This window comes from Armigeres subalbatus, chromosome 2 (genome assembly GCF_024139115.2).
Source record: "Armigeres subalbatus isolate Guangzhou_Male chromosome 2, GZ_Asu_2, whole genome shotgun sequence".
Lineage (NCBI taxonomy): Eukaryota > Metazoa > Arthropoda > Insecta > Diptera > Culicidae > Armigeres > Armigeres subalbatus.
The window spans coordinates 177,639,657-177,665,231 of NC_085140.1; the positions used below are offsets into that span (position 1 = coordinate 177,639,657).

At 42.3% G+C, this 25,575-nt stretch overlaps 1 protein-coding gene across 1 annotated transcript in view; it reads left to right on the forward strand.

Annotated features, from left to right (window-relative positions):
* LOC134215549 (uncharacterized) overlaps positions 1 to 25,073 on the forward strand; it is a 78,662-nt gene extending 53,589 nt beyond the window's left edge. Inside the window, exons 3-4 of the mRNA XM_062694711.1 lie at positions 23,768 to 23,944; positions 24,006 to 25,073. Of these exons, the coding sequence (XP_062550695.1) occupies positions 23,768 to 23,944; positions 24,006 to 24,815 (987 nt within the window). The 3' untranslated portion in view covers positions 24,816 to 25,073. The remainder of the gene's footprint in view (positions 1 to 23,767; positions 23,945 to 24,005) is intronic.
* Positions 25,074 to 25,575: the final 502 nt, after the last annotated feature.

Genomic DNA, 25,575 nt, shown 5'->3' on the forward strand with positions numbered 1-25,575 from the left:
TAATTCTGGAATATACAAGTTATCGCAGTTTGAAAAGTTCACATCAACTACATCTCCATGTTTGTTGCAAATAAAATGGAACGCAACAATGTCTTTATCCACTGCAGATGAGGACAAAGAGTTATCGCTATTCTCTTTTGTCGCTTGTTTTTGCATTTTTCAGCGACAATTACATTCCTTGGTTGTGTCTGCACGTTGAATTTATTCGATATTTCGGATTATATTAATTATAGCATTGAAAAAACTTAAGGAGGTTATTTTGGACTATCCTCCCCTACGCACCTCCATTTTCACTCCCGGAACTCTACTGCTGTGAGCTTTTTTTGCACTGATGATTGAATTCATCATTCGACTTTTTTAGGCTGCCCTGTCACCAAATTACACAGTTATAACACAGACAAACAGACGTAACACTAGAGAAATTACCATCGACCATGACTTCAACGATCCATTTGAATTTTATTGATTGCGCGTTTCACAACTAGAGGCGCTAGCGTCGTAATCCTTCGAGTTTGACATTTCACTCCAGCGCCTTTTGGTGACAATGTCTTACGAAACATTGTTTCGTGTAACATGCTCGCAAGATGGTGGTGGAGGAGTTAGACGATGGATTTTTCAGAAAAATGTTCAAGCTGTTACGTCTGTTTGTCTGTGGTTATAATATACAACCCATTCAAAAGCAGCTTTTGCTAACTTTTGCATTTAACAAATTTATATCCGATCACAATTTATATCCACTGCTAAAAAATACATAACTGTCTTATATGAATAGGAAAACAATTTGGAATATGAATACTTGAATTGTCCGTTACATACACAATCCGTACACATCCAAGCTGTTCTTGTAAAATGACATCACTCCAACCTTTTTCGTAAACCCAATCGAGGATTAAACTCACGGCCGTAAACCGTGTCGCCGTTCATTCAATCGTTTAATTCTAATTTAAGGAAAACAACTGAATGTCGTTCAACTTGGGTGCACTTGACGTTGGTGACATTTAACATCAACTGTGCATTTGACGCTGGAACCACACTTTGTCGTTGCATTTGCACGAGTGGAAATCGATTCGAAGCATGTCAAAAGCATAGCAGGGTCGATCATCAGCATCACCATTAATTCTGGGCGGACTTGTAGTACCGGATTGAATGCAGCAAAGTCGAATAAAATAAGCACTTTATAAAACGTTAGCTTATGATGGTCAGTAGTATCATAAATTTCCAAGATCAAGCGTACTGGTGTGAGGAATATTTAATGATACAACGAGCAACGTTCACACGTCTACTTTTTGCTGTATCAATGATAGTTGGATTTCCTACCAAAATTCAAAACATTTGAAAATATTACCCGCCCAAACTTTGGTTTAGGTTTTCTTTAATTACAACATGCAATTTATTCTAACCATGGTGCAGTTAACAGTTATTTCGCCGCAATGAAATTATAAAGAAAACGGGTTTGTTTGTGAAATTATATTTAGGGTGCGGGACCATTTGGACAGCACCCCATATTCCCGTCCGCAAGGTTAATAACTCGACCGCGTTGCAACCAAATGGCTTGATTTTTTGTACATCACTAGATATCGACAGAAACTAAACATGTAAGGTACACCGGGGCAAGTTGAAACGGTTTTTCAAAGTTGAAATTCGAAGTGCTGTAAAAAATTACCCTTTTGATATATTTTGAATCCGTTTGCGGTGTTTGCTAGCTCAGGCTAAATATTATTCATAAAAATAAGCAATCTTAACAAACTTTTTATAAACATTTTTATATTTAAATTATTTTTTATATGCATCGTTTCAACTTACCCCGCGAATCGGGCAAGTTGAAACACTGTGATATACTCTCAGACGTAAGCTAATTTTGCCGTATTAATAACAAAATGTATGTACTCAGTGAGACTCAAGAAGCACGAGGTTGGAAAGGTGACTATAATACTGCCAGGATTCGCATAAGAGTCCCATGTAAGTTTTTGACGATTTTGATTTTCTTCCAGTAATGAGCTTAAAATTGTCTTCTGTTTAAGAAAAACTGATAGAATAGTAGCCTTTGGTCTACAAATTTGAATACAAGTTCCACTTTTGTTGTCTCATCTTGATATTCAATCTTTAGATTCCAGATTTTGATAGGTACTCTTTACACATGAAATAAACTTAAGTATGGTCTATTTAATTGTGGGACAATTAACACGGATAAATACGAATAAAGAATATTATGTCAATTTTTTGGAGAGATACCATTTTTTTTTCAATTTATTAGATTTTTTGTATTTATCCATGTAAAACAAGTTTGATAAATTCAACAGCAAATTACTCAAGTCAACGAAACTGACATGGGACTCTTATGCGAATAAGGGCAGTGTACAACAAAGTCACAAGCGTATTTTCAGAAACCAAATTCTGGAGAACGCACTGCGTTGAAAATTTATCAAATTGATTTCCTCCTACTGTGACCACTCAGATTACTATTCAGGATCAGTGACGGAAAATGTCATATCGATGTCATGGGACTAATTTTTTAATAACTTTTTTCACAAGTCATTTACTATCTATGTTTTATATAAACATAAAGCACTCAAAGGATACTAAAAATTTGTCTGATAGGTCATTGCTCTAAAACTAAAATTGGCGGCGTGAGAGCCGAATTAGTGTCAAATGACATTAATGTCATGACATTCCGTGACATTTTTTTAAATTCGTTATCATGCCTCACACTGTATATTTAGAACAATGACCTGTTTGGCAAAGTTGTAGGATCCTTTAAGCATTACATGTTAATAAAAAAATCCGAATTGTAAACAACTTTTGAAAAAAGTTATTAGCAAATTAGTAATAGCAACCCCATGACATTTTTTTGACATTTCCCATCACTGTTCAGGATGCTTCATTATTTGGTTCACTTGTATATTGCGCAGTTGATTATTTCGGCTGTGGCTTCTTCAAAACTACATTAATTAACCAGCCATCACATCTCTCATAAACTCTTCGATTAGAGAAATAAACAGCTGGGGTAGTGAAAGATGTAGTTAACGAAATGTTCACATACTCTATGTTTTATTTTTCTGAGAGTCAGTGCTCAGTAGATTAAGAATCACAAAACTGCAGTTTAAACATGACCCCTTTTCATTCTAGTGGAGATTGCAGGAGGGTTGCATTCAGGACGGAAGGGGCGGAAATTTATTAAATTTAGGTTCAGAAGTTTGCATGTTTTCATAAATTTATGTTTTTTGAATGTATGTATTAACGGACCATGTTGAATTCTTTAAAAAATTACTTTTAATTGCGAGGGTGACGTTTTGAATCGTTTGTTTCAACTTGCCCCGCACCACGCATTTCTATTTGCCCCGATGAGTTGAACATGCAGAGCAATATCAAACAACCAAAATACAAAAATTAAAACGGGTCTTTCATCGATTTTTCATAATCATTATGCTTATTCAACATTGAATGATTACCTACCGTGAAAATTTGATGAAAAAACTCTTCCAAACATCGTTTTGAGACCTGTTTCATTGACACGTCAAATAGTTGGTTTGTATTTTGCAAAGGGCGAAAAATAAACAATGGCAGGGATTGCTTTTGAAAGCTGCAACCTTTCGGGAATGGCAGTCAGAAGGAGCGTTTAGGCGAGTAGTTTGTTGAAAAAAATAAACCAGTGCATTCGGTCGTTTCCTATCTGAATTATAGCTTCCGTTTCAACTTACCCCGCATTTCATCTTGCCCCGGTGTACCTTACTAAAAAAAAACAAGTAATTCGGTTGTAATGCGATCGAGTAATGAACGTTGCGGACGGGAATAGGGGGTACTGCCCAAATGGTTCTCTACCCTACATAATATTGTTGTTGGTTAGTACTAGACTACATATATAGATTTGATTCGAATTTCAGATTCATTAGTAATAGTTATCAAACATGGTTTTAAAAAAAGTTCTTAAGTTGAAAATGCTATAACATTCTGTCAGATACAGTTTCTGTTAATATTTTTGGCGATCGCACGTTTTGGTTATCGGTGCTTAGAATAACTCCATAGCTGGTAAACGGAATTTTGTTGCACTTTTTTAACCGCCCCACCGGAAACTTTTAGGTGCGACGATGACATTTTTCATCGTAGGTGCATAAGGGCAGCTCAAATTCAAAAACAATCATACACCCATGTATCTATAAACATCATTATGATTAGGGTAAAAGACCCAATAGTGGAGGAACTAAGCACGATCCAGTCAGTGGAGATATATCAGCTTCCACACTGATATTCTTCCCTCCCCCTTCATACGGGAGCTTGGCAGGAGGAAGGTCGTGCGATATATGCCATCACAAATATTGCCCTCCGCTCGCTTTCAAATCGACTTCTATAAAAACATTCTTCATGCCTGCCGTATCCTAACGGAACTATCAATTCTATACATCTTTGAACGAAAACTTTTCTACAAAGTTTTACTAGTAACAAAGTTATTTAAACTAATGTCAAAGAAGTTAAATTAAGGTCAAACTGATAATCGTTGAGGTTTCCGTGATTTTAAAGAAAGTATTCTTTTCCAAAGGGGGCCCTCCTTAGCCGTGCGGTAAGACACGCAGCTACAAAGCAAGACCATGCTGAGGGTGGCTGGGTTTGATTCCCGGTGCCGGTCTAGACAATTTTCGGATTGGAAATTGCCTTGACTTCCTTGGGCATAAAAGTATCATTGTGTTAGCCTAGTGATATATGAATGCAAAAATGGTAACTTGGCTTAGAAACCTCGAAGAAGAATATTCTTTTCCAAAAAGGCTACTGACAGTCCGGAAGGATTTTTAATTCAAGACGTTTTCTATGTATTTTTAATCCAAGATTGTCTAGAGGCTCAAAAATAAAGAATGTTTAGAGGCTTACCAGGAAATTAAATGTTTTGATGATTTTATGGGTTTCCTTAAAGTTATTAAATATTTTCAGGAAGTAAACAATGGTTTCTTTTAAAAATATTTCTGGAATCTCAAAAGATTGTTTGAAATTCTAGGTGAATTTCTGTAGAAAATATAGATTGTTGAAATGATTGCGCGGCCGGTAATAAAGTTAATTAGTTCAGTGCGTATTGGCTCTTGTTTCGGACGGCAGAACGATCGCACGATCTGCCGAAATTTTGTGTTATGTTTTGTTTTTCCTTAGGACGGTTCGTAAGTAAATGAATGTATGATATTTGATGAATGTATTTTATTATTTTTACAGCATATACTGTTATTGACAAACGCTCTATATTGTCGAATAGAGCTCCCTATTATTCACCTTACCCACTAACACAAATTTTCCTTCCCGAGACATCTATGAAGGTAGTATGGGTTCTCTGCATCTTCACTAGTAGATGTTAAACTAACATTCCTTCCCTTCCTTCCGTGATTGTAAGGACGTGGCCAGGTATACAACTGCTACTGTATAGGAAAAGGTACTAATCCCAAGTACCATTTTTCGACAATATACAGTAGATTGCTCAATTGAGCATTGTATAGCCACCCACGATTTGTACAATTTATTGTAAATGATTCTATTAGCTGATCAATCTGTTGATAAAATCATTCTCAGATTTCTAATTGCGCTCACCGAACAAACTTGTTTGCGATTTTGAAGGATAGCATCGCGAGTCATATGAATATCTTTTTGAAATAGGATGATTGCGCCTTGTTCTCTTCTTTTTTTGTTTGGATAAGTGGTAACAAACCTTGCGTAAATATATCAAAGCCCTGAAGTAAATCAGGTTTAAATTCCAACTCATTATCTGGGTGGGAAATTAGAATGATTTCACAATAGTAAGTTTGTTGTTTATTTGGTAATATGGGAAGTCAACATATCTTTATTATCATAAACCAAAACATATTCAAAAGAACTTTTGCTATAGACGAATCCAAGTAAAAATAAGAAGAAGACACACGACGGTGTTAACTTTGACAGATCCTACAGCTCAGCATAGGGAGATCATTTTAAAATTCTTATAATAAATTCTAGACAAAATGTAATTAAAATCTGATTGAGGTATGATACGGAAAAAGTTCTGTACGAAAACGTCTTTTTCGGACAAGAAGGCAAACACTGGCAAGTTACTGTTTAACGTAACGCTCACTTTATTTCACTATACTTTACTTTTACAAACTTATTAAACATCACTTCACTTACGTACGTTACGCGGGATAAAATTAAAACTGAAGCTACACGCGCAACACGCGCATATTTATATCTCCACGCTTCATGTTCCAGAAGCACGTGGAATGTTCTGGCACAGCGTAGCTCATTCTAGGCGTGCATGATGTTGATGATAATGATGATGATGATGATGATGATGATGATGATGATGATGATGATGATGATGATGATGATGATGATGATGATGATGACGATGATGATGATGATGTGATGATGATGATGATGATGATGGCGATGATGATGGTAGTCCATACTCATCTCGCCTCCTATGCTCTCTCATCGCTGATTGTTGCCGATGTGCACTGTGTATGCCGTTGTTGGTGCTATTTGCAATCGAGGAGCGCGAACACTTCGCGCTATCGGCGTTGGGCATGAATTCGTTCCCTTTCTTTCTGAACATACCGCCGGCCTTGAAGGCTCGCCTTCAACAATCTGATTCTTGACTATTCTTCCCGTATGTCAGTTCTTGGGACTACCTTGAAGATGCGTGATGGATACTCTGGATAGTACCCTCTATGTGATACAGAGCTTCTGCTGTTCAACTCTGCTGAATATTCTTGGTGTTTTCCTTTTATCCGCTGAATTGGATCTGCTCTGATATCGTTCGACCGATGCAACAAGCTATTATGTCTTCCGTTGCAAGTTTTACAGCCTCTAGAACTACATCTTTCCATTTCATGCTTTGGAGAAAGGCAGTTGAAGCACAACTTCAGCTTTCTAACCTTTCGTTTCTTAGCTGTATAGCTCATCGCGATGAATCTCTTGCATTTCCATATGGGATGATAACGTTTGCTTTTACATACCTTGCAACCCACTGAGATCGTTGACATAAACGACACTTGTGGATTAGAATGCATAGGTCTGTGATGTTCACTTTTCGCTGTCATCAATATTTCCAACATATGGCATCTTTTGGTGATGAATTGAATGATCTGTTCGTATGTCGGCGAATCGTCGTCCTGGGTCTGGTTTTCCCAATCTTGTCTTGATGCTCTATCAAGCTTGCTGGTGATCATGTATACCAGAATTGTACTCCATTGATCAGTGGGTTCACCAAGTTGCTTCAGTGCATTAACGTTCCGCTGGCACTCAGTTAGCAAACGACGCAATTCCTTTGACGAATCTTCAGGCACCTGCTTGATTGTGAACAGTGCCTTCAAATGTTTTTGTTTGACTAGTCGTAGATTTTCAAACCTCTCCACAAGTAGGCTCCATGCTATGCGGTAGTTATGATCGGTAATGTCCATAGCATCCAACATGTTCGCTGCCTCACCTTGCAGGGTTGATTTCAGGTAAAGTAGCTTTTGCACGTTTGATAGCTGTCCGTTTTATCGATGAGCGTTTCAAACGTGTAGCGGAATGTCGGCCAATCAGTATATTCACCGCTGAACGTTGGCAACTCTAATGTGGGCAGTTGCACCGCTATTTTTGTGGTTCCACTGCAGGTTGCTGGTATTGAGAATGCCTGCTGCCCGCGATCATTTGTCCTGATCCTTGCAATCTTTCGATGATTGAATGCAATGCGGCTCTTGCATTCATACATCTATCTTCGAAGATTGCGCGTTTCTCTTCTTCTTCTTCCTTGTTTAAGTCTTCTTCTGCGTCGATGGCAGTTTGTACTGAGTCATAATCTGTCCAGCATTGGTCGACGACTTCTAATCGCGCTCGAACCAATGCTGCTGTAATCCCAGGCTTGGATTCGATGTCTCGGATAAACACTTCGATCCGTGTCAGGCGTCCAAGAATAACCACACGCTGCTGATTTAACTGAACCATGCTAAACGATTTGTAGATTCGTTTTCTGTCGAAAATTGATGTGCCGTTGCCCGGTGACGTCATTGAAATAATCAGCTGCTCGTGTCTGAATTAAATTACAATCGACGACTGACGCGCGCCAAAGCACTGAATCGGATACTGTAGCTGCGTTGCTACCGTTAAAACCGACGAACTACTAAAATAGTGAACTACTCGAAACCAACAGTCTCCCTAACAACGACGGAGACTGTTACCACGGTCCCGTGACTATCACTTTCGCGCACACTAAACCGACCTGCTACGCGATTCTTCACAGTGCGACCGTACACGATTTCGCGAAACTTGCCTTGCCTTCTGGATTGCTGGATTCACGCTATCCGGCTCGAAGGACCAAATGTACGAAAACGTCTTTTTCGGACAAGAAGGCAAACACTGGCAAGTTACTGTTTAACGTAACGCTCACTTTATTTCACTATACTTTACTTTTTACAAACTTATTAAACATCACTTCACTTACGTACGTTACGCGGGATAAAATTAAAACTGAAGCTACACGCGCAACACGCGCATATTTATATCTCCACGCTTCATGTTCCAGAAGCACGTGGAATGTTCTGGCACAGCGTAGCTCATTCTAGGCGTGCATGATGTTGATGATAATGATGATGATGATGATGATGATGATGATGATGATGATGATGATGATGATGATGATGATGATGATGATGATGATGACGATGATGATGATGATGTGATGATGATGATGATGATGATGGCGATGATGATGGTAGTCCATACTCATCTCGCCTCCTATGCTCTCTCATCGCTGATTGTTGCCGATGTGCACTGTGTATGCCGTTGTTGGTGCTATTGCAATCGAGGAGCGCGAACACTTCGCGCTATCGGCGTTGGGCATGAATTCGTTCCTTTCTTTCTGAACAGTTCCGAACTGTATGATAGATACATTTTTGGAAAAAATTAAAAAAATTGAGATAAGCTTCCAGATATGTAATTCGGAACTTTTTCTGTACCGTACATCAATCAGATTTTAATTACAATTTGGCTAGAATTTATTATAAGCATTTTAAAATGATCTCCATATGCTGAGCTGTAGGATCTGTCAAAGTTAACACCGTCGTGTGTCTTCTTATTATTTTTACTTGGATTCGTCTATATGTAGCGTACAAGTTTCAACACGTTATATTGGAAATTACTAATGCAAACGTAAAACGATGTACTGATGTACCTAAAACGATGATGCAACGTATATTCCTCTATGCATCAATCTAAAATAAATCTGACTTGCGGTTACTTTCCCATATGGGCCAATTTGACTTGGTATTTTTTTCCACTTTTCTAGAACAAACATCTAGCATAGAATAACATAACTCTTAGTATATGTGAAAATAAAGTGAAAAATGATAATTACTCAAAACTGCCAAAAAGTCAGATGTGCTCGACTTGCGGTTAGCGGCAGTATAGTTGCGAATCCCGTTGTTTTGATATGGGACTCGCAACTATTGGAACACTACCGCAACTATTGGTGCAAAGCTGAGAAAAGGATAAGGTAATATAGTGATACTTTACTAGTTTTGAGGTATTTTCTCACCTGTTTTCTTTTATTTCGCGTAATGACAGGTCAACAAATTGATAGACTTAATGGATTGCTGCGTTTAATTAGTAGATTTCGTAAAAATTAGAATACCGCAACTATAGGAACACCCACGACCATCGGAACTATTGCCCTACGATATGTGAGACTGACTAATGATTGATCGTTTGACATTGAATAAGTAAAGGTATATAATGTGAAGCCATAACTGCACTTCGCCAACCACGCAGTCTGCGGAGGGTCCGCAAATCGTCCTCCACCTGATCGATCCACCTTGCCCGCTGTGCACCTCGCCTTCTTGTTCCCGTCGGATCGTAGTCGAGAACCAATTTCACCAAATTACTGTCCGACATTCTGGCTACGTGCCCGTCCCACCGCAGTCTCCAGATTTTCGCGGTGTGAACGATGGATGGTTCTCCCAACAGCTGATGCAACTCGTGGTTCATTCGCCATTGTAAAACAATGTCAAATGCAAAAATAAACTATATTTGATGTAATCACAACCGTCATGTAAATTTAAATTTATTTTTATTTGAATTTCAATGAAATTTGCTTTACTTTTACACGATCGTGTAATTTTAAATCAATTTAGATTTAGAATTACAGCACGGTCGTTTATTTTCGTTTTTCATGCTCCAAATATGTGCATCAAAATAAACGTAAATTAACATAATTGTTGTAGCTGTGCACGTACCGTCCGCCATCTGCACCCAACCATAGATGGTACGCAACACTTTCCTTTCAAAAACTCCCAGTGCGCGTTGGTCCTCCACGAACATCGTCCAGGTCTCGTGTCTGTAGAGAACTACCGGTCTTATAAGCGTTTTGTAGATAGTCAGTCACCGCTTGGATTTCAATATTTTCAACAGTATTTGGTTCCTGATAAAACAAGGAATCTAGATACAAACGTTTACATGTTAAAAAGGACCGTTATCACGACCGTACGAGGCATTTTTTGTGCCTGTGTAACTGTCGCTCATCTAGGTGTTGTTCTGCATTAGGTCCGTTTTGTGTGAGGCAAACACATCTCTGTGTTATTGATTTTAAGCGTGTACATATCGTATATGTATACAGAGATGATAAGTGAGAGACTTGCTCTTTCTCTTTAGGATTCAATCCCTGTGCTCATAGGTTCATTACCACACCGCCACCGTTGTCTGCCATATCGCCATTCAGGTGCTCATCAAGATGGGCCCGGTAAAGCTAGCCACTTGCAAGAATGCCGGACAGCAACCCTTCAAAGATGCTGTTCGCTTCCGCTCCGGCAGGTACGAGACGGCGTGGAGCGCAGCGAGCGAGGTGAGCAGACCAGGTGCAAAACGACTTGGCGAGCATGGGGCGCAGTCGAGGATGGAGAGATGCGGCCTCGAATTGTGGCGTCAAATTGTTGATTCAGTGTTATCTGTTTAGATGTAAACTAAATAAATGAAACCATTCGCAGCACCTACTTCCAACACAGCCTCCATGTATCAGTACACCTGGAGATCACCACTGCAGACAGAATCACAAATCGACCACGTTCTGATTGATGGACGGCACTTCTCCGATATTATCGACGTCAGGACATATTGTGGCGCTAACATCGGCTCTGACCACTATCTGGTGATGGTTAAAATGCGCCTATCCATCATCAACAATGTTCGGTACCGACGACCGCCGCGGTACGACCTAGAGCTACTGAAGCAACCTGATATCGCCACTGCATACGCGCAGCATTTCGAGGCAGCATTACCGGACGAGGGTGGACTCGATGGGGTCCCTCTTGAGGACTGCTGGAATACAGTCAAAGCAGCCATTAACGACGCAGCGGAGAACAACGTCGCGTATATGGGTCGACCTCGACGGAACGATTGGTTCGACGAAGAGTGCAGACAGATTCTGGAGGAGAAGGACGCAGAGCGGGCGGTCGCGCTGCAGCAAGGTACCCGGCAGAACGTGGAACGTTATAGACGGAAGCGGAGACAGCAGACCCGCCTTTTTCAGGAGAAGAAACGCCGCCTGGAAGAAGCGGAGTGCGAGGAGATGGAACAGCTGTGCCGTTCTCAAGATACACGCAAGTTCTATCAGAAGCTCAACGCATCCCGCAAAGGCTTCGTGCCGCGAGCCGAAATGTGCCGGGATAAGGATGGGAGCATCTTGACGGACGAACGTGTGGTGATCGAAAGGTGGAAGCAGCATTACGAGGAACATCTGAATGGCGCTGAGAGTACATGCAGTGAAAGTCAAGACAGCGGAGGAGATGACTACGTCAGTTCAGCGGACGATGGAAGCCAACCAGCCCCCACCTTGAGGGAAGTTAAGGATGCCATTCAACAGCTAAAGACCAATAAAGCAGCTGGTAAGGATGGTATCGGAGCTGAGCTCATCAAGATGACCCCGGAAAAGCTGGCCACTTGCCTGCACAAACTGATAGTCAGAATCTGGGAAACCGAACAGCTACCGGAGGAGTGGAAGGAAGGGGTTATATGCCCCATCTACAAGAAAGGCGACAAACTGGAGTGTGAGATCATCTTCCGTCGTCTGTCACCATTAGTGAACGAGTTCGTGGGAAGTTATCAAGCCGGCTTCGTTGACGGCCGCTCGACAACGGACCAGATCTTTACTGTACGGCAAATCCTTCAAAAATGCCGTGAATACCAGGTCCCAACGCATCATCTGTTCGTTGATTTCAAGGCGGCATACGACAGTATAGACCGCATAGAGCGTTGAAAAATTATGGACGAGAACAGCTTCTCTTGGAAGCTTACCAGACTGATCAAAGCAATGGTGGATAGTGTGCAAAACTGTGTGAAGATTTCGGGCGAACACTCCAGTTTGTTCGAATCGCGCAGGGGACTTAGACAAGGTGATGGACTTTCATGCCTGTTGTTCAACATTGCGCTAGAAGGTGTCATGCGGAGAGCCGGGTGTAACAGCCGGGGTACGATTTTCAACAGATCCAGTCAATTTGTTTGTTTCGCGGATGACATGGACATTGTCGGCCGAACATTTGCAAAGGTGGCAGTACTGTACACCCGCCTGAAACGTGCAGCAATAAAAGTTGGACTGGTGGTGAATGCGTCAAAGACAAAGTACATGCTTGTGGGCGGAACCGAGCGCGACAGGGCCCGCCTGGGAAGCAGTGTTACGATAGACGGGGATACCTTCAAGGTGGTCTAGGAATTCGTCTACCTCGGATCCTTGCTAACGGCTGACACCAACGTTGGTCGTGAAATACGAAGGCGCATCATCTGTGGAAGTCGGGCCTACTACGGGCTCCAGAAGAAACTGCGGTCGAAAAAGATTCGCCACCGCACCAAATGTGTCATGTACAAGACGCTAAGACCGGTTGTCCTCTACGGACATGAAACATGGACAATGCTCGAGGAGGACTTGCAAGCACTCGGAGTATTCGAGAGACGGGTGCTTAGGACCATCTTTGGCGGTGTGCAAGAAGACGGTGTGTGGCGGCGAAGAATGAACCATGAGCTCGCCCAACTCTACGGCGAACCCAGTATCCAGAAGGTAGCTAAAGCCGGAAGGGTACGATGGGCAGGACATGTTGCAAGCATGCCGGACAGCAACCCTGCAAAGATGGTGTTCGCTTCCGATCTGGCAGGTACGAGACGGCGTGGAGCGCAGCGAACGAGATGGGCAGGCCAGGTGCAAAACGACTTGGCGAGCGTGGGGCGTATCCGAGGATGGAGAGATGCGGCCTCGAACCGTGTATTGTGGCGTCAAATTGTTGATTCAGTGTTATCTGTTCAGATGTAAACTAAATAAATGAAATGAAAAATAAATGAAATGAAAATCGAACTTGTCTTTGAAAAATGTCAAGTGCAAAACATAGATTTTTCATATACATTTTCATACAGATTTTCCAGATTTGTCATTAAGTGTTAGCAAAACATGATAACATTCTGGTTTATTAATTGCACCAAGTTCAAAAACCAGATTGTTTGAAGAATAAAACATTTCTATTCTGATTTCCAACTACGATTAGATTTAAACGAACCTGGAACATGTTTTTTTTGGACTAGACCTTAATGAACTATAATCGTAGCTGTCTGCGCATATTCTAGGCCCCCATCGTTGTATGCTTCTAAACCCAACCAATGGGAGTTCAAACGATATTTCTTTTGTAAACCTTTCCAAAATATAGATTAGAATCAATTGGATATTATTTAAGTACTAGTCGACCCAGCAGACGTTGTCCTGCATAGTAGGCGAAAATGCGCGTTGTGAACTACGTATGCTAATTATCCATACGAATCTTAGTTTTTTTTTAATTTTCACGATTTACTCAATTTTACTCGTAATTTTCACATGGAGAAATATCATATAAACCCGTCGGAAACGACAACGAATTTATCTGTTGAAGAAATAAAGAAAATTCATCCAGCCGTTTTCGAGTTATGCGGATACGAACACAGACCATTTCATTTTTATTATATAGATGTCACAAAACAGTTCATCAAATTCTTATAAAGTTTTTTTTTAGTAGAATGTCCCTACAAGTCCAGATGATATCTAGACCAACATTTGAAAAGGGCGTAACAGCCAAAATTTATTCCTTCTGATTCTTCGCCTACATATAAAGCTATATATGTAGACGAGGAATCAGAAGGAATAAATTTTGGCTGTTACGCCCTTTTCAAATGTTGGTCTAGATATGTTTTCGTTGATCAAAAAAACTCTGCCTTGAATAAACAATAGTTGAATAATTCCAAGATTTGTCCATTTAAGGGTCCTAACTATCAGAACGTCGGCTCCAGGGGCACCTTCTTGTTCTTCTTCATTGGCATTACATCCCCCACTGGGACATTGCCGCCTCGCACTTCCACAGTTATTAACTGCGAGGTTTCTAAGCCAAGTTACCATTTCTGCATTCGTATATCATGAGGCTAACACGATGATACTTTTATGCCCAGGGAAGTCAAGACTGTTTCCAATCCGAAAATTGCCTAGACCGGCACCGGGAGTAGAACCCAGCCACCCTCAGTATGGTCTTGCTTTGTAGCCGCGCATCTTACCGCACGGCTAAGAAGGGCCCCATAACTATGCGTAATTACAGAAATTTTGAACTATAACGAAAATCTACAAGAATTTCTCATAGAATAATAGTTCCAATTAAAAACTGAAGTAAGCCTGGATCTCAATGTTTCTTCAAAAATGCTTGAAATATTTCCAGAATTAAAAAACAAACAAAAAATGACAAAAATCTCACAGAATTTCAAACATTAGTGTAAATATTAGGATACTTTAAGTAGATTGTTTATTTATGGTAGGCTCAGTCGTGTATCAGTTTTTGCGAAGCCCTAATTCTTCAGTATGAAAATATTAATATCATTAATTTATTAACGCATAAAACTCTCATAATAATGAAGATTGCATTTAAATTTCCTTATTATAGACCCTATAATATCAACAAATCATCTTCGTTTCTACTTTTATTGAGAGAGGAATTTTTCTGGGCTCCCCGTTTCACCATGTGAGATTTTTTTCATTTAAATTGTGTTTATTATTTACACAGAGCGTGAGAAAACAACAAAACTCCTCCTTTTCCCGATAGCCCTTACGTAATTAGTGCACAGCCATCGCAACCTTCAAAATGCTCTATTAAATCGGAAATCATACAATTATCATGAAATTGAGAAGAAATTATGACCCTTTATTCAAACGTTTTTGAAGCTTTTCCGCATATCATACAAACATAAATAAAAATATTTTCAAACTGCAAAGCTAATTAAGAAAACCTTGTGCATAAATCATTAAAAAAAACTCAAACTAGATACAATTAAAGGGCATCGCGATTAAGAATCCTCAGTCTGCACCACGCATTTATCTATAATTAGCACAATTAATATGGAAATTTGACACGTATTGATTCAATCACCATTACTAAAATTCAGGCTAATTGGTCGCATACTAAGTGATGTTAATATCATGACAAATGAGCTGCAAAAGCCTAAAAAGAATTATGAGAACCTTGTGTGCAGTGCTCTATAACGCCTTAAAAATATATCTCAGCATGTCCCCCTATACTGGGGTCAACGCCTATGACAAACGGACCTAATCGCAATGGACTCACGATGAGATGGACTGGCCACGACAATAATAACAAAGAAATCTGAAAATAGATTCTGTGTGGATTCTGTAGGTACAGGAGAATATTCCAATAGATCTCGGCACAGTAGTGATTAAGTAACACAGAGTGCCTAACAGATAAGGAAAGGAATAAAAAGGAGAATATCAATGTGACTCTCCAGCGGCAGCAGAACGGAGTCTTTTGATGCCAATCAAGCGAGCAGAGTTCCGATTTGACAGCATCATACTTAATCACAGCGGGCGAAATCAAAATCCTGGTTAGGGGTTATATGTGCTTTGAGAGCGATCTAAGAACGTCGTATGTCCAAACGTAAAACAAAATGGTTTAAGATGACGGTCGGGTCTTAACATTGTGGATGACGCATCGATAAACTCGGCTTCATTAATTTTGTTAACAAATGCCAAGTCAAGAATGTCGTGACTGGTCATCATTTTGGCCGGAGAGCGGCACTTCAAGGAACGCTGCTTGTGATTGCACAAGAGGGATTCTTGAAATTGTTGACAGAGGAAGAAGTGTTTGCGGTCTCTCTTGTCTCGGTCTCTTTCCTGGTCGGCGTCCGAGTCACGAATGAATCGGTATGCCTGCGGCCCTTGCCTTAAATGGCAAGGGAATAAACGATCTCGCTCGGTCTCGCAAATCCTCACCCGGAATGGCTGCCCTCTTCCTCGGTCGGCGTCCGAGTCACGAATGAGTCGGTATGCCTGCGGTCCTTGTCTTAAATGGCAAGAGAATAAACGATCTCGCTCGGTCTCGCAAATGCTCACCCAGAATGGCTGCCCTCTTTCTCGGTCGGCGTCCGAGTCACGAATGAGTCGGTATGCCTGCGGTCCTTGCCTTAAATGGCAAGGGAATAAACGATCTCGCTCGGTCTCGCAAATGCTCACCCAGAATGGCTGCCCTCTTTCTCGGTCGGCGTCCGAGTCACGAATGAGTCGGTATGCCTGCGGTCCTTGTCTTAAATGGCAAGAGAGTAAACGATCTCGCTCGGTCTCGCAAATCCTCAGCCGGAATGGCTGCCCTCTTCCTCGGTCGGCGTCCGAGTCACGAATGAGTCGGTATGCCTGCGGTTTTTTTTTTCTTTATGGATCCTGTACACCTCTGGTGGTGCAAAGGGCCGACTTGAAAGATCTCCTTCCTGAGCGTTGCCCGGCTATCGCTTTAACCTGTTGCCAGGTTAGATTTCGGTCGACTTCTTTTATTTCTTTGTTGAGGCTTCGCCGCCATGAGCCTCTGGGTCTGCCTCTGCTGCAATGTCCTGCTGGGTTCCAGTCTAATGCTTGTTTACAGATTTCGTTTCCGCCCCTACATAGAGTGTGGCCGACCCAGCCCCACTTCCGATCCCGAATTTCTGTTGCTATCGGCCTCTGGTGACAACGATGATGGAGCTCGTTGTTTGAGATCCAGTTGTGAGGCCACCAGGCCCGAATTATATACCGCATGAATCTGTTAATGAACACCTGCAGCCGTTCAGTGTTCTCCACTGATACACACCATGTTTCGCTACAACACAGATTTCACGTTAGAAATGAAAATTCGTATTTTGGTGCGTTCACTTATCTGCCTGTTTTTCCAGATATTTCTTAAACTCTCAAAGGCAGCCCTTGCTTTCTTGATCCGTGCGCCTATGTCGATCTTGGTACCGCCGTCTGACGCCATTTGGCTACCAAGATATTGGAAGCTTTCAACATTCTCCACTGGTTGCCCGGCTACTGTGAAACTGGAAGGGATCACCGTGTTTACATCCAACGATTTGGTTTTGTTGACGTTGATGACTAAACCTGCCGAGGAGGAGCGCTCGGTAAGGTCGTTGAGCTTACTCTGCATATCAGAGCGCCGTTGCGCGAGGAGTGCAACGTCATCAGCCAATTCGAAGTCGTTTAGGTGCTCCATGGTTATAGGCTGCCATAACAGCCCGCGGTTTGGTTCACGGTCAATCGCATCTACCAGAATCTCATCGATTACGATGAGGTACAGTAACGGTGATAGAATACATCCTTGCCTCACACCAGCTACGACCCGGATAGGGTCAGACAGGACCCCATTGTGCAGGACTCTAAACGAAAAGGCCTCGTACTGTGCTTCGATGAGGCCGATGATTTTCTTAGGAACCCCCTTGCGTCTCAGGGCGCCCCACATATTCTCGTGATTGAGACGGTCGAAAGCTTTTTCGTAGTCAATGAATACCAAGTAAAGGGACTCTTGGAACTCGTTGACCTGCTCCAGAATGATGCGGAGCGTGACAATATGGTCCACACAGGATCTTCCGGCACGGAATCCGGCTTGCTGTCGCCGGAGAGTCGCATCGATCTTCTCCTGAATCCGGGCTAGGATAATTTTGCACAGAACTTTGAGCACGGTACACAGCAACATAATGCCTCGCCAGTTATCGCATACAGTCAGGTCACCCTTTTTGGTCACCTTCACTAAGATACCTTGCATCCAGTCGACCGGGAAAGTTGCGGTGTCCCAGATATTACGAAATAAACGATGCAGTAGTTGAGCGGATGTCATGGGGTCAGCTTTGAGCATCTCGGCTGATATGCGGTCGACCCCTGGGGCTTTATTCGATTTTGTTCAGAAAGAAAGGGAGTGAATTCATGCCCAACGCCGATAGCGCGAAGTGTTCGCGCTCCTCGATTGCAAATAGCACCAACAACGGCATACACAGTGCACATCGGCAACAATCAGCGATGAGAGAGCATAGAAGGCGAGATGAGTATGGACTACCATCATCATCGCCATCATCATCATCATCATCATCACATCATCATCATCATCACATCATCATCTCATCATCTCATCATCATCATCATCATCATCATCATCATCATCATCATCATCATCATCTTCATCATCATCAACATCATGCACGCCTAGAATGAGCTACGCTGTGCCAGAACATTCCACGTGCTTCTGGAACATGAAGCGTGGAGATATAAATATGCGCGCGTTGCGCGTGTAGCTTCAGTTATATTTTTACCCCGCGTAACGTACGTAATGTTGTAACAAGTAAAGTGAAGTGTTAATAAAGTGTGCGTTTTCATTTAACAGTAACTTGCCAGTGTTTGCCTTCTTGTCCGAAAAAGACGTTTTCGTACAGATTTCATGCTTTGGATGACTGTTTGAATCTCTAGCAGTGATGGAGCTTCGGTATTGACGCGTGTTATACGTCGGATCTTAGGCACATCATGCCGAGGTGGTGGTGGCCTGGCTGGCACTTGAAAAGGTTGTCCGAAGTGCTCCAACCAGCGTTTCAGCTGACCAGTTGGGTCGGCCAATAACTGATCATTCGCGTCTTTCACAGGCATCGTTGCATTCATCTTCGCCCCGCTTAAGCGTCGTGAAATATCGTAGAGGAGGCGAATGTCCCCGGTTGCGGCGGCTCTCTCTCCTTTGTCGGCCAGAGAGTCTGCCAACGCTCGCTTGTCCCGTCGACATGAGCGTTTTACTTCCTTCCCAAGAGCCGCGTATCGTTGACGGGCTAAGACTTTGGCTCCTCTGGTTTTCGATCGGTCTATCGCGGCTTTGGCTTCTCTTCTCTCCTCTATCTTCCTCCAGGTCTCATCGGTGATCCATGGTTTTCTCTGGGTGCAGTTCGCCCAGATTGTTCTCGCTGGTGGCGATGAAGGCACTCTTGATGGCGGTCCATTGGTCTTCCACGCTGCCACCTTCCGGAATATCTGCAGCACGCGTCTCCAGTTCTTCAACGAAGGACCGTTTCACCGTGGCATCTTCCAGTCGGCGTGTGTTGAATCGTCGTCCAACTATTTCCTCCTGCCTACGAATCCGCGCAATGCGCAGGCGTATTTCGCCGATGAGGAGGTGATGATCAGACCGGATATCGGTCGGCACTACGTTTATTCCTTACATCAAGAAGGCTCCGTTTCCATTTTCGACTGATGCAGATGTGGTCGATTTGATTTTCTGTAAAGCCGTCACGGGAGACCCACGTGACCTTGTGAACCGGTCGATGAGGGAAGAGCGATCCCCCGATCACCATGTCGTTATTACCACAAAATTCTGCGAACAGCTCTCCGTTTTCGCTCATTTCTCCGAGACCATGGCGTCCCATAATGCGCTCATGGTTCGAGTTGTCGGATCCGATCTTCGCATTGAAGTCGCCCAAACAGATCTTGATATCACCCTTCGGAATTCTATCTACGACGGCATTGAGTTGACTGTAGTAGTTCTCTTTGTCTTGCAGATCGGCAGCATCGGTTGGCGCATAACATTGGATTATAGTAAGGTTTCGGACCCGTGTTCTAAATCTGGCAACGATTATCCTTTCACTTATAGGTTCCCACTTCCTAAGCGCAGAGTGTGCCTGAGCGCTTAGTAGGAAGCCAATTCCGCGATGCCGGGGAGCGTGTTCACCTCGTAAACCAGAGTATAGCAGAACTTGTCCTGACCCTTTTCTGTGTTCTCCAAAGTTTGGCCAACGGACTTCACTCAGTCCCAGGATCTCAAGCTTCATGCGGCGTGCCTCGTTGGCAAGTTGTGCCAATTTACCCTGCTGGGTTAAAACGTTCCATGTTCCTATTCGTGTCCGTTGTTTCGCGCTAAGAGTCGTCGCCGTAAAATCAGTCCGTATTCTTTCATTATCGGATTCTCGAACAAATTGATGTTTCGGGAACAGTAGGTTGTTGGCCCAAGGTTCCTTATCCACCGGGATGGGGCTGCCATCTTAGGTATAGCTTCCGGGGAATAGCATTTCATACTCAGCCGCTGGATGCCAGAACAGACGCTGTTGGAGCCGCACCTCCTTGGTGAACAGACGCTCGATCAGTCGGGTCAAATTTGTTTAAATTCCCACCCTACACCAGGACTAGGCTAGTGCGCTTTGAGCGGCACTCGGTCGCATTGATAGGGCCTGCTTGGGGACACATGCAGCTTTTTATAGAAATTCAACAGAGCCCACTGTCAAACCCCACCACATCCTAGGCAGACCCCACAGTACGCACCCTCTCTCACTCTCACTCTAGCTGATGTCAGAAGGACAACAGTGCCCAGGCTGCTCTATCAGCTAAGTACGCAACCCTTAGCTGGTGGTCAATTGTCATCGGAAGACCCGTGGAAGCGTGAGTATTGGTACTTGTGAGGACCAGAGCTATGTTACCCTTCCCGGGTGTCAACTCACCATTTCGCAGCCCAATGCCTGCGGTTCTTGTCTTAAATGGCAAGGGAATAAACGATCTCGCTCGGTCTCGCAAATCCTCAGCCGGAATGGCTGCCCTTTTCCTCAGTCGGCGTCCGAGTCTTAATGAGTCGGTATGCCTACGGTCCTTGCCTTAAATGGCAAGGGAATAAACGATCTCGCTCGGTCTTGCAAATCCTCAGCCGGAATGGCTGTCCTCTTCCTCGGTCGGCGTCCGATTTTTTTTTTTCGACCAATAAAAACACAACACAAGAAATTGCATCAATGAAAGGATGTGATTTTTCTAATCATTAATTACAACGGATTAGCTTTTAATTTAATTATTCTTACAGTTTGTAATCGTATATTCTACAAAGAAGTCTGCCGCTTGCGTTGAATACATCAGATATTTGCAGCAGCCAAGAGGAAATTAGACTTTCAGTGAGAGTTAGTTCTAGTTCTGAAGACGCATTCGTGGGTCAAATGCCCAATAAAGCTGAGGAAAATTGTTATCACCAAGTATGATAACTGGCATTTAGCAGCCCTTTCAACTAGCTGATGCACGCAACGCAGACGGAGTGGGCTGCAAAGCTTTCCAGGGTACTGTTTGGTCTCAAATAAATGCAACATATGTAGATTGTAGATGGACTTTGTCGGTAGTGTTACTTTAACAACGATCTGTTCCAGCGATTCCCTTCCAGAAGGTTGAAGTGATGCACTAACTGTCGCTGCTGTGACGAGCGGAACAATTCTTTTACGGAGACATCAAGATCTGAGAGACGTGGAAGGCGATCCAAAGCGATCCGGGTGCCTTCTTGCTGAGAACTCGATGCCCAAGTAAAGTTTAATGATGATGAGCGATTGCAGTTTTTCGTGTCTAGGTCACTAATGCCGGTTCGATTGACATCGTTTCTGGCCTCCAAAAAAACTGCTTCTTGTTCCCAATGTTCTCGAACTCCCGAAACCGAATCACACGAGGCCAAGTATCAGTGGCCAGCGCGCGGCGTGAATTCGTGTGGCATTCCGACTTTGTAAGACACAAAGCACCACAAAGCCTAATGTGCTAGTGTCTTTTCCTCGCGCAACCAGTTTCACAATGTGCAAATCTGTAGTACTCATTGTAGACTGCGCTACTTCAGCAACCTTTTCATCGGGAACATTTGGTACGATACCGGATAGATATATTCAGTGCTGATTTGGATCGTAATCCAAAGAAATCGATGCGACTAAATTAGAATCGGTGGTACCAACACCACATTTGGATCTCATTGCTTACTTTAGACCGTCCTAATCACGCACTGTGACACAGAAAGGTTGCTGAAAAATTGTCAGCCTCATCGTGGAACAGTATGTGGCATTCTCGTGCCAAGTCCAAAATGTCTATGAGACAAGATCAGTGGTTTCCCTTCGTGTTGATTGCAAGAGCTCCCTGTCCAGATGTTTATGATCGACATGCTATTAATTGCTTCTAGAAGTCTCGGCATAGCTTTTTGCTTTACCCAGCCTGCCAAAAAAGTGTTAAAATATTTTGGAACTACATTTTAGTAAAACAACGTTGGTTTTAATCTGCTTATAATTTTCCTCCAACAGCAACAATCAAAATTCTAAGAAACAATCTACCTTCCAGCAGTGTTCTGTGCTAGATTCCTAATTATGGTCGCCTTCACTCAACGTCAATTCAAATTATGCGCAACCACGATGAAGAAATAAAAGCCCTCCAACCAATCAATGTCGGCTAGTGCGCGTGCTTGTTAGGTTAGATGCTTACCCATGGCACTGTGCCACAACTACACAAGGCAGGACGGATTTCGTTGAACCCCGGGTGGTCAGATTGAGCATTAAGGTGGCATCGACGCACATCCACTTCACGCACAGCATGCACTTACTCGGGAGCAGGAGGCGGAATGCACTTGCACCTGTTCGAATGACCCAGTGCCCGGACTCTGCCCATATGGTATAAAATTTTATTAACATGGGTTTAGTTAGCATAGTCATACCATTAAAAAAATTATCATAAATTTCTTATTAAGCACATACCGCTTATGCTGATCAAAGTAAGAGCAATCATGGGCGTTTTAGGAAGGTAATTGCGGTGAGCGACAAACACTACCAATATAGTGCACCAGAGTTATAATTTTAGGAGCGTGACCAGTTGGGTCGGCATGTAGGAACCAACTGTAATTGGACGCAACAATGTTGTGTAGCTGTTAGGTAGCCGGATGAAAAATTTAGTTTTTCATGTGATATAATTGGTTATTAAGACTATTACACAGTAAAAAAAATAAAAACTAATGTCACGTCTAAAATCACCACTTTTTGTGTGAATGGCCCCAGTGATCTTCCGAAAACAACGTTATGCTCGTTTGGGGACACGTTTGACGTTGTTCTTAGCGATAAAAGATTTATCTTGCTCAGTTTTATGTTATACTGACTAAGGTTACTGCTCCTTGAGTTCATAGCATGCATTCAAATCAATGAAAATCAAAAAGTAATAATTTGAATGCAAATGTTTTGTTAATCATTTTTGTGATTTTTTCAGCTGTGTGCACGTATGATAGCTGCACTAGATGCTGTGTTTTTCGGTCAGCCGGAGTCCGCATGACGCTCTCTAAATTGCAATTCCCTAACTATGTAAAGCTGTGAAACACACCGGCGGCGACATCGGCGTGTAATGAATGTGTGTCGATTGTCAATCATTCAAGTGAAGTTGAGTCCCTCGTGGTGCTATAAATTATGTTTAGACAGCTGGATCGTGTGATCTCTGTACTTGACAAAGAGAATGATTTGGAAAGAGCGTATTCGATTTCCAATGATTTTATTCTACGGAGAAACTTCTACTTCTGCCACCGCAAGCCCAAAGTTACTGGTTAAATATCAAAATTTTGCTTGGAATAAAATGGACCGTATGGATATATGAATAACTTATTGGGATTTTTCGATTCTAAAATTAGTGTTAAAGTGCTAAGCCTGTTATAAAACTAAGTATTATTTTTTTTTTATCTGTATTCTAATTCTACAGGCACATCCATCGTACTCGTTTAGTTACGGTGTGAAGGATCTGCACAGCGGTGACGTGAAATCCCAATGGGAAACTCGCGATGATGGAATCGTCAAAGGGCACTACAGCGTAGTAGAACCGGATGGATCAATTCGTGAGGTGGACTACACGGCAGATTCCAAAACAGGATTTAATGCGGTATTTAATTTTGTCTTCCAGCGTACCATTATACACATTAAAATATGTTTTTCGCACACAGGTGGTGAAAACTCATGGACCCAACGCACATCCTGTTGTCGACGAACACGAGCACTATCGATACGATGAACATCACTCGCAGTCCAAAATAAATCACTACAGCAAAAATCAGGATCACATTATTCTAAGCTCAGATGTGCCCCAACATGAGCAAGACATTGCAGAGATCAGCGAAAAGAAGCGACCAACTCCGGCTCTTCTCGAACTGAAACCGCACGTTAACTTCGCTCATGAACACAAAGGATATCGACCTTCTTTCACCGGGGACAACGGAGAGTTCTTTTCGAAAGAGTTCGATTTTAGCAAAGACAGCTTCAAACCAACAATTCGGATCGAAGAAGTCAAAGCTCCTGATCTATCAAAACTAAAACCCATTTCTCCCTCGGTTGATTTTTCCAACCTTGGAGAGAAGGAACTGGGTCCGTACTACAAAAAGGACGTAGTCTATCAACCATTCGCTCAATACAATAATCAAGTGTCACATCCTGTCACACTTCAGAAAGCCAAACTTGGTGGCATCCGCCAATCGAATGGTCCCAAGAAAAATCTTCTAAAGCCATACACCACACCGGGTCTCAAACATTTCACAACCCCAAAGGTGTATCAGTTCAAGGCACGTGGAGGGCCTCCGCGGCCAGACTACTCCAGCTATTTCCAGCCGCCGACTCCTGTGAGACAGGCACGAAGTGGTCCAATGCTGTTTCCCACTTCTCCGGAAGCTCAGATGGTTGCGTCCCAGCGGATGGTTCAGTCAATGATGAGCCTACAACAACAACGGAGGATTCCTATGTATGCCAGAGAATACTCATAAGAGCATTCCCAATGGTGTCCTATGCTGTTTTTCATTTCCTAGTGCAATACGGAATGAGCTGGCGATAATCGCCAACAGCTCTTCCAAATCCGGTGCTCCATTACCTGTGCGAAGGAGTTGCTAATATTGTTGGCAACCAATCTATTTATGAAATTTTTAATATAATTTTAATGTGATAAAATAAGAATAGATGTATTCGCTGTATATTTTGAGTAAGTGAAATCGCATTTGAATAATAAACTTATTACTAACGGTTAATGAACAATATTTCAATAGATGATTTCCGGTAAATATATAACCCCCTTGAACTATGCTCAGTGTATCCAGCTTTTTACGCTAGCCATAAATAAACTGTGATTAATAATTTTTGACATATGCTGTGTACAGATTTTATGGTTCTGTCTAAGTAGCCATGAAATATGATACCAAACACGCCAAATGTCAAAGTTTTCCATGTTCGTCTGTTTTCTTATTTCAATTCTATCCAATTATCCTATTTTACTCCAACTAAACGCTGGTGATTTTTTGACTGAAGCAAAATTTTGTCATGCCCCAAAGAGCATAAAGGGTCCAACATTCATATTGGAATTAAAAAACTGCATTTTCGTCAGTCATAGATCCGTGCGGAAGGTGCGGAACTCCTCGAAGGCAGGAAAAAAACAAAAATGTTCAGAATTTAATGAGGTTTAATTTGTATTTTACTAAGTCCTAACTTGTTCCGCATAGTATAGTATATCATACCAATAAGTCACAATGCTCC